General features: G+C 38.3%; 2 protein-coding genes across 3 annotated transcripts in view; one reads left to right on the forward strand and one right to left on the reverse strand.

The window, feature by feature from the left end:
- The window catches only part of LOC106909919 (uncharacterized), a 47,219-nt gene that overhangs the window by 8,307 nt on the left and 28,524 nt on the right, over positions 1 to 10,388 (reverse strand). The gene's annotated exons all lie outside the window — the stretch shown is intronic.
- LOC148155095 (uncharacterized) lies at positions 3,411 to 9,306 on the forward strand. The gene is made up of 3 exons (XM_088013925.1): positions 3,411 to 3,905; positions 5,832 to 6,041; positions 9,154 to 9,306. The coding sequence occupies exons 1-3, from the start codon at positions 3,798 to 3,800 to the stop codon at positions 9,304 to 9,306; spliced, it is 471 nt and encodes a 156-aa protein (XP_087870051.1). The 5' UTR covers positions 3,411 to 3,797.

Genomic DNA, 10,388 nt, shown 5'->3' on the forward strand with positions numbered 1-10,388 from the left:
CGTTCATTTGACTCTGAGTTGGCTGCTTTTTATCTTTAAACAATCAGCTTTTTAATATTGCTGAAAAAGAACATCATGACTTCACAGGTTTTCTGTGCATTTGGTGTTTATTGTAGAGTTGCTGGGAGTCATAATTTGTTTTTGTGATTTATTTTTATCACTGCTCCAATGTGCTGTAGAACCACAAAGTATTTATCACTTGAGTAACATGCTGAAGTTTACCTTGATTATTGTTAAATCCCTGCAGGCCACACAATAGTTTATTGTAACAGTATTTAGAGAATCACAAATCCATGTGCAAATGTTGAGCACAACATTTGACCACAAGGCAGTTAAAATTGATTTTACTGAGAAAGGAAATGCAGAAATACATCAAGAAGGCCATTAAAATGTAACATTAAATACAAATAAAAACAGAAAAATGCTAATTTATGACCATTTCAATTACAATTTTACTTAAAATAATGTTGGCAAAGTTCTGACAAACTCAGATGAGTTGTAAAGTCTAAGGTCACTTGGCAGGAATTATTTTCCGTAATCCAGATAGTCAGAGTCATTAAATAACCGATCCAATGTTGGACAGGGCCCAAGCCTCATCATGTCCCTGTCCTCAGGACCAAAAGGTTCTAGAGCACATGTGTCAAATTCAAGTCCTGGGGGCCAAATTTGGCCCACCACCGCTTTTTGTGTGGCCCTCGAAGCTCCAGGCGCTAGATTATATCAATCAGTCCACACAGTTTTCTGTGATTGTGGAAATTCACATAAAATTAAAAAAAGATTCCCTTATTTTTTCCCCCGCTAATCATAAGTGTAAATGTTTGGCAAATTTTGGGAAAAAATGGTCAAAAATATTGGGTTTAGCTGATCACTAACTCCTTCCTGTAGGTGGCAGTATTTTATACTTTCACGACACCGCTGCCTCAGCCTTATTTGATGTCAAGTTACTAGTTTGTGATCGATATGACAGTAAACAAACAATCAACGTCATACAGAAACGCAAATATTGCAAAATTCCTTGACACCATTTTTAAATTAGTCCCACAAAATTAGTGATTTTATTTGCAATAAAAAAAAATTAAAAAAAATCACAATTGTAAAATCATGAAGGTACTGAACAATGTGAAATTATATTTAATTTTAATAAGTACTTATAAAATGCAGAAACAGATATTTATACATTTTTTAACTAAATGTTAATGGGTTTGATCAGTACATTCTGGGACGACTGGCTCTTTAAGAACATTCATGATCTTGATTTGGCCCAAAGCAAAAATGAGTTTGATGCCCCCTGATCTAGAGTAGATGTAACCATGTCCCGTTTTGTTTTCTTTGCTTTTTCTGACCCTCAGACTCGTGACGCCATTGCCAGAGGTGACCGGCAGATGGCAGAGCTGAACAGCAGACGGGCCCTCAGGCTGAACCATTCAGCTCTGGGAATAGGGATTGGAATTTTTGCCCTCGCGATTATTGTGGTTGTTGTAGTGTTTGTAGTATTATAAACTATTTTTCTCTTGCTTTTCTCTGTCTGCATTAGACACCCAGACTGTAAGTCATCTGGTCATTAAAATCTGACTTGAAGATAAAAGTTATCTGACTAACGATTTTTCTATTTATTACTTTAATCTGTTTCTATCTTCAGTCTCCAAAGTCAATCAAAATCAATCATCTTTTTTTTATTAGAATTATGCAAATGTATTATTTCAGCCATAGTGGAACATATGAAAAACTTTTTGTGACTTTAATGACTGCTGCTAGTGTTCTCACTAAAACCAAAAAGAAGAAGAAGAAATACCGTTGCTAATTTATAAATCAAGAACCAAGCATGGAGAGGCAGCATTCAGCTTCTATGCACCAAAAATCTAGAACAAACTTCCAGTAAAATGAAAAGATGCTGAAACACTGAGTTCCTTTAAACTAAGACTAAAATCCCACCTGTTTAGAGTTGCCTTTGATAAGTAACTGGAACACTGATTAACATAGTTGATGCATATTTAATTATGATTATTCTTGATTTATATGGAGGCATTTGACAAAGTGCAATGTTTATAATTGTTTCCTAATTGGTTGATTGTATGGTGTAAAGCACTCAATGCTTTGTTGCTGAAGTGAGCCATAGAAATAAACTAGAGTTGACTTTACTTTAACTGAGCATAATGCATATTTGATTAAACATGATTCTCCATAAAATACTAATCTTTTCAATAATGTGATGTGACCTGCTTAGTTCTGTGTAAATACTGATTATCATTACTCTTAATGTTTAGCTAAAGTTAATAAAGATGTTTTATTTTTTATGAGTGTTGATTTATTTTTGTTCTTACATGATTAAATGTTTACAATGTCTGGAAGAAATAAAACAAGTACCCAGATAATTCTGTGTTTTTCTTTGCAAGGATTAATTTGTAGGTTAAACAATTAAAGGAAATTAAAGTTGGGAAAATGGGAATTTCCCAACTTTGGTCCCTATTCCATCCAATTATCCATTCAACCATTCAACCATCCATCCATCCAACCATCCATCCATCCACCCATGGATCAATGAAATTTTAAAGGTCATTTTGGTTTTGTAAAAGTGAGGGGCCCAGTTGACCTTTTGACCTTTAAAATTTCATTAATATCTTCAAAGCAGCAAAACATAGTTGAGTTGATTGACACCAATTTTGTCTGATTTGCAGAAGGGGGAGGGGGAGGGGGATGGTTGACCTTTGATGACCTCTGGAAACATTTATTCCAGAGGCCCTAAACACCAGAGCAATAGAGGCTCAGATCTACCACACCAGACAAGACCCAAGGTGTAGGTTGTGCAAGGAGGCCTCTGAGACAGTCCAGCACATAACAGCAGGGTGCAAGATGCTGGCAGGGAAAGCGTACATGGAACTACATAACCAAGTGGCGGGCATAGTGTACAGGAACATCTGTGCAGAATATGGACTGGAAGCCCCGAGGTCAAAGTGGGGAACACCTCCAAAGGTGATGGAGAATGACCAAGCTAAGATTCTGTGGGACTTCCAGATCCAGACAGACAAGATGGTAATGGCGAACCAACCGGACATCGTAGTGGTGGATAAAGAACAGAGGAAAGCCGTTGTGGAGGATGTAGCAATACCAAGTGACCACAACATCAGGAAAAAGGAGCACGAGAAACTGGAGAAATACCAGGGCCTCAGAGAGGAACTGGAAAAGACCTGGAAGGTGAAGACCACAGTGGTGCCTCTGGTCATAGGGGCCCTCGGGGCAGTCACCCCCAAACTGGAGCAGTGGCTCAAACAGATCCCAGGAACAACATCAGACATCTCAGTCCAGAAATGTGCAGTTCTAGGCACAGCCAAGATACTGCGCAGAACCCTCAAGCTCCCAGGCCTCTGGTAGAGGACCCGAGCTCAGAGGATGAGAGAGACCACCCGCGGAGGGTGAGAAGGGAATTAATTATTATATATATATATGTAATCTTAATACTTTCTGAATATGTCTAAGTTGAAAGCACTGAGTTTTTCCTTTTATATGTTTGAAGTGTGGAAGAAAGAACTGAACAGGTGCCGAGGTCCAGTAACAGAAGAAAAGAGAAACTGGTAAAAAAAAAAAAAAATCAAAAGATTTCTTGTAAAATAATGCATATTAAATTGTTTGTTATCTATATGCTGCTGTGCTTTTGGTGTGAAAGTCATGACAGGAACCTTGTCATTTCTATTATCTATCTGTCATCATAAACCCGAAGATAAGGATCATTTCTGGTCCGATGCTCACAGTTGCAGAGAACCAGGAGGGAAGAAAGTTGCTACACTCCTTACAGCTACATCATGGATTACAGCAAGCCGATGGGAACTCCTTCCACCAACCAGCCGTCCGTTCCTCCACCTTACCAGGCCAACTCCTCAAATCCCCCCCTGTACTCGGCACAGCCTCAGGTAACCACCAGCATCCATCCACGGTCTGATAATTGGACCCATTTTCTCTCCTCACAATGTAGGTGAGCAGATTTGAGACACGGGCAAGCTGGAGAAAAATAACATTAGAGATGAAGTGAACAACTTTTATGTTTTCTTGCATTTCACTAGACTGTTTCTGCTGTAATTTTCTTTGGTTTTCTACAGCTGAATTATAACAATGAGGTTTAATCAGAAATATGTTTTATTTAATATCTACTTCATATAATATTCCATGACAGCTTCAGTGATGTAATCTGTATGAACTATGTTAACCACATAAATTGTCTAATGAAGCAGGCAATTTAAATTAATGCTAAACTTGAACTTTTTTACTTGTTTTGTGCCTTGATAATTCAGTGAGAACTGAACCAGAACAGAACCTGGACAGGCAACACAAGAAAATAACGTTAAACGTAATTCCATAACCTGAAACACTAAAATCCTATAAGACTGGATATTTGTTTAGGTCAGAGCTTTTATCAGTTTGTGTTAAGTGATCACCATTCTTATGATATTTTAACAGTTTTTCTCTAGTCTCTGAGTCACAACATTCACTTCCTCTCAACAACAAAGGCAGCCACAGTTCAGATTTTCTCTAAGGTTTTAGATCCCATATTCTTACAAACACGTCGTTTTTTTTATTTTGTCAACTGTTTCTGTCCTAAAGTACTCACTGGTATTATTTCCTCTCAGCTGTAAGAGTGTATAAAAGTCAACTTTTATTGACCATATGTAGCCGCACACTGTTACCAGTGTCCATGTCATTTCATTCGACAGCTATAAGTCGTTGATCAAAGGACTTAGCGTTACGTAAAAGTCTACTTTTATTGAACATAGCTAGCCGCACACTGTTACCAGTGTCCATGTCATTTCATTCCACAGCTATAAGTCGTTGATCAAAGGACTTAGCGTTACGTAAAAGTCTACTTTTATTGAACATAGCTAGCCACACACTGTTACCAGTGTCCATGTCATTTCATTCCACAGCTATAAGTCGTTGATCAAAGGACTTAGCGTTACGTAAAAGTCTACTTTTATTGAACATAGCTAGCCGCACACTGTTACCAGTGTCCATGTCATTTCATTTATTCATCCATTCAGCTCATAAAAGCTTTATTACACCGAGTATGGAGTCAAACATACTACTGCTCCAAAAAATATTTTTAGTTTTTCTGCTGTCCTTCAGTCCAAAACAACATAAACAACTCACACACCCAACAGTGAGTTGGCCATGTGTGTTTCCGGTCTCATATATAGGATTAAAATGATTCAGAACAAAGAAACTCGTCACATTGACCTATTATGTAGATATGTTGAATTTTGATTCTTTACAAGGGTTGTAATGTTACAAACCTTTAAAAAAAAAAAAACATCCATTCAACTCCCATTGTATGACTTAAAGCTCCTCAAATGTGCACCACTTGTCATGAGCTGCAGGTTGTAGAAGGTGAAGACAGATTCAGTGGACCCAGGTTGTTGAGAAATTATTAAATAAAGTCCAGAGAGCACAGGGGATCAAACAGCAATGGCTCTGACACTGGTAGCACTGAACAGACAATGACAATAGACGCGACAAGAAGGCAGTCTAGACAAGAACCCGACAAGGAAACACAGACACAGGTGGGATTAAATATACAAGGAGTAATCAAGGAAACAGGACACAGCTGGGATCAATCAAGAGGGGAGACCAGACAACACAGAGACTCAACTGAACACAGAAACTTACTGAAAAACCAAATCCTTTCACAACGGACATTAACTCTTACTTTCAACACAAATAAAACCTGAAACGAACTGGCAAAGGTGAATTAGACCACGTGAAAGGTTTAATCTTTCATCCTCTGCTTCTTTGGGGAAGAGTTGTCTTAGAGACATTAAGATGTATTTCTTGTTGCTTTTCTTCAGGGTTACGGATTTTCACAGCCGACTGTCACAAGTATTGACCAGCATCTGAATCAGCACCACATCCAGCAGAATGTCTTCATTGGCCAGCAGCAACCAACTGTGGTGTTACTGCAAGAAAGCCCAGTTAGCGACTACATTGGCTACTCCATCTTCACCATACTCTGCTGCTGCTTCCCACTGGGAATATTTGCCCTTACCTACTCCATAGCAGTAAGTATATCTTAACTCGTATTTTGTCAACATTCTTATTAGCTGTCAGTAGGGGCGCCACCAGGAATCTTGGGCCAAAGACAAAAAACTAAATTGGGCCCCCTGCTGTTACAATTTCTTGAGTCTATTTGACCCATAAAAGGCAGCAAATTTTAAAGGCTTGCAACTGCCTTGCTTTCTTTAGGTACTAGCACAATATTTACTTCTAGTGAACTTTACATGCAACAGTCCATGTGGTATGCAAATAGGTTGCTTACATTTTTTTCATTAGTTTTAGCTTACTGAAAGGTCTCTCCCCACGAGCAACAGTCATAGGCAACATGCAAAATATAAATAAAGCAATCCAGGCTTCTCAAAAAATGCTATGTAGTTGCATTTCACTCAAGCTGCAGTATATAACTTTAATAAAAATACATTTTCTCTTCATTTGTTAAAGCTGTCACCATGTTGAGACATTTTGTTATGAGACAGATAATCTGTGAAAAGATTAATCTCCTCCACCTCCTCCCTGAGTTGCTATTGCTAGCTAAAATATTATATATAATATATAAAATATATAAAAATAATCCAGTCCAGACAAAAGACTGTTTATTATTATTATATAAAGATTGTTTGAATTTCTGTCAGCAACAAATATATTGTTTTTGTTGTGTAATTATAAAAAGAGTAAAGACACAGAGAAATCCCTATGGATTCCCTGGAATGATGCTAACTAGGTTGTCATTGGATACAGTGTTGCTCACCTTTTTCACTGGGACGGGGGTAAGGGGTTTATGTTGGTATCGGGGATTAGAGCTGCTGCTGACTGACTCACCTGTTGTTAAGTGTGGTAAGAGGTACAGGGATAAATATATGAATATCTTGGTATTTCTTTTCCTTAATTCATTAAATGCTGTGGAGGCAAACAGTAGTCTGTAGCTAAGCTAACTATGCTAAATGGTTGATAATCTCACGGCAGATCAAAGAGAGATGAGTCTACTCACCTCTCTTTGAGAAAAACTTATCTTTGAGATAAGAGAGTCTATACTCTGTCTTTTTCCTCTCTCTTATCTCTCTATTTTTTTTAATTGATTTTATTATTTTTCTAGGCAGCATAGTAGCTGCCACAGTCGTTCTTGTCTTCTACTGACTGCTGCTGAAAACAGCTTAGCGTCAAGCACGCTAAGCACGGCAAGCATTTAACGCAAATACGGGGGTGTTCAGTGCAAATATGGATGTGTGCTTTTTGGTCTGGGAGGGGTAACATTTCATGTTTACTGCTAAAAACAATTTTAAAAAACACAATAACAGTGACTGACAGGGCCCTGATTTTCTTTCTATTTCTGTAAAAAATAGAAAGAAAATCAGAAAATAGAAAGGGCCCCCCTGTGGTCAAGGGCCCTTAGAATTGTCATCACTTTTCCCCCCTATACCGCGACCCTGGGCGTCAGAGAGTGTGACTCACACACAGGTCAGCCGAAGAACTTGTGGTTTCTGTGGTATCTTTTTTTATTACCTGTAAATTGTGTGTGAACAACTGGCAGTAAAGTAAATTGCTCTATATAGATAAAGACAACTGATCTTTGATCTACCGCTCTTGGCGCATGATGACGCTGACACTCTGCCTGCGTTTTACAGGACGTTTGGGAAATGGGTGGGGGAACTAAAAGATGAACGAGGGTGACCTTTTCAGACACCAACTCTGAACCTTGTAGCTGTTGAAGACAAATATATCCTCAACAATTCACAAGGTGTTTCACAATGATTTATGGGTGACTTATGACTAAATATATCGTATTTTTCTGACTATAAGCCGCTACTTTTTTCCCCACGCTTTGAACCATGTGGCTTATAGTCCAGTGCGGCTTTTCTGTGAATTTTTCTTCAACCACCAGGGGGCTCTTTAGCAGGAAGTGAATCATTGGAAGTCAAAATTGGAAATCAAAGAAGAACGCGTCGATTTTTATTTAGGACAAGCACATGCTAGCAGCAGGCACGACGGAGAAATGTTTTCAAACTCACACCCCCTCATCATGGAAACCACACGAAGGAAAAGATGCCTCTTTTAAGTTGGAGACTGTCGATCTGGCAGTACAGGAGGGAAATAGAGCCGCTGCACGTAAACTCGGCGTGAACGAATCCATGGTTTGGTGTTGGAGATGCAGGGCCCTTCGCTGTGTCCTTGTGAAAACCGAGAGCGGCGGAGATACCAGCGGCTTATATATGTACCTTTACGGTTTCTTTTAAAAAAAGATGTAGGTGCGGCTTACAGTAAGATGCGCTGTATAGTCCAGAAAATGCGATAGCCTTCTGGTCTGGTTGGTTTGAATTTGTTTCAGCATAGATGGCACATTTATGGGGATTTTGTTTGGATCATTGTTGGTTTGTCAATCAGTCTGTTTAAATTTTCTGAAAACCATGTTGACTTTGAACTTCTGGCTCTAAGCTGCATAACGTTCACTTGACTCTGAGTTGGCTGCTTTTTATCTTTAAACAATCAGCTTTTTAATATTGCTGAAAAAGAACATCATGACTTCACAGGTTTTCTGTGCATTTGGTGTTTATTGTAGAGTTGCTGGGAGTCGTAATCTCACTGAAGCAGGGTATTTAATTTGTTTTTGTGATTTATTTTTATCACTGCTCCAATGTGCTGTAGAACCACAAAGTATTTATCACTTGAGTAACATGCTGAAGTTTACCTTGATTATAACTAACTTACTGAAGGCCACACAATAGTTTATTGTACCAGTGTTTGGAGAATCACATTAAGCATAACATTTGCACACGAAGTTAAAATAGATGTTTACTATAGGAAATGCAGAAATATATCAAGAAGGCCATTAAATTTAACATTAAACACAAATAAGAACAGAAAAATTATGACCATTTCCATTACAATTTTACTTAAAATAATTTTGGCAAAGTTCTGACAAACTCAGATGAGTTGTAAAGTCTAAGGTCACTTGGCAGGAATTATTTTCCATAATCCAGATAGTCAGAGTCATTAAATACCCGGATCCCATGTTGAACAGGGCCCAAGCCTCATCATGTCCCTGTCCTCAGGACCAAAAGTTTCTAGAGAGTAGATGTAACCGTGTCCTGTTTTGTTTTCTTTGCTTTCTCTGACCCTCAGACTCGTAACGCCATTGCCAGAGGTGACCGGCAGACGGCAGTACTGAGCAGCAGACGGGCCCTCATGGTGAACCACATCGCTTTGGGAATAGGGATGTCAGTTATTGCCATCTCGATTGCTATGGTTACCTGGCTGTTTGTTGGAGTCTATTGAACGATTTTTCTCATGCTTTTCTCTGTCTGCATCTGACACCCATACTGATAGATTTTTCCACTTATTTAATCTGTTTCTATCTTCACTCTCCAAAGTCAATCGCAATCAATCACCTTTCTTTATTAGAATTATGCATGTATTATTATTATTACTATTATTTCAGCCATAGTGGAATATATGAAAAACTTTTTGTGACTTTGACTGCTGCTAGTGTTCTCCCTGAAACCAAAAAGAAGAAGAAGAAATACCGTTGCTAATTTATAAATCAAGAACCAAGCATGGAGAGGCAGCATTCAGCTTCTATGCACCAAAAATCTAGAACAAACTTCCAGTAAACTGAAAAGATGCTGAAACACTGAGTTCCTTTAAATCAAGACTAAAATCCCACCTGTTTAGAGTTGCCTTTGATAAGTAACTGGAACACTGATTAACATAGTTGATGCATATTTAATTATGATTATTCTTGATTTATATGGAGGCATTTGACAAAGTGCAATGTTTATAATTGTTTCCTAATTTGTTGATTGTATGGTGTAAAGCACTCAATGCTTTGTTGCTGAAGTGAGCCATAGAAATAAACTAGAGTTGACTTTACTTTAACTGAGCATAATGCATATTTGATTAAACATGATTCTCCATAAAATACTAATCTTTTCAATAATGTGATGTGACCTGCTTAGTTCTGTGTAAATACTGATTATCATTGCTCTTAATGTTTAGCTAAAGTTAATAAAGATGTTTTATTTTTTATGAGTGTTGATTTATTTTTGTTCTTACATGATTAATTGTTTAAAATATCTGCAAGAAATAAAACAAGTACCCAGATAATTCTGTGTTTTTCTTTGCGAGTATTAATTTGTAGACCAACATGGGAAATTAAAGATGGAGAAATAGGCATTTTCCAATCCATCCATCCATCCATCCAGAGGCGCAAAAAGTGGGTATGCAGCGTATGCAAAGCATAGGGGCGCAGCACCAGAGGGGGCGCCAAAACCCCGTCTGGAGGGGGCGACGCGCCGATTATGTTTTCCCATACAGTTCAGCGCGCCTCACGCTCCTTCACCTCTCGCACATAACGAGGT

The sequence above is a fragment of the Poecilia mexicana genome, unplaced genomic scaffold, assembly GCF_051168715.1.
Source record: "Poecilia mexicana isolate PSO_F unplaced genomic scaffold, ASM5116871v1 scaffold_16, whole genome shotgun sequence".
NCBI classification, from domain to species: domain Eukaryota; kingdom Metazoa; phylum Chordata; class Actinopteri; order Cyprinodontiformes; family Poeciliidae; genus Poecilia; species Poecilia mexicana.

What these genes read in the sequence shown, in the direction of transcription:
- LOC148155095 (XM_088013925.1), top strand. Translation starts at nt 3,798, where the DNA reads ATGGATTACAGCAAGCCGATGGGAACTCCTTCCACCAACCAGCCGTCC. An exon ending in TGTACTCGGCACAGCCTCAG is followed by an intron (nt 3,906 to 5,831) that starts GTAACCACCAGC and finishes GCTTTTCTTCAG; the next exon opens with GGTTACGGATTTTCACAGCC. An exon ending in CCCTTACCTACTCCATAGCA is followed by an intron (nt 6,042 to 9,153) that starts GTAAGTATATCT and finishes TCTGACCCTCAG; the next exon opens with ACTCGTAACGCCATTGCCAG.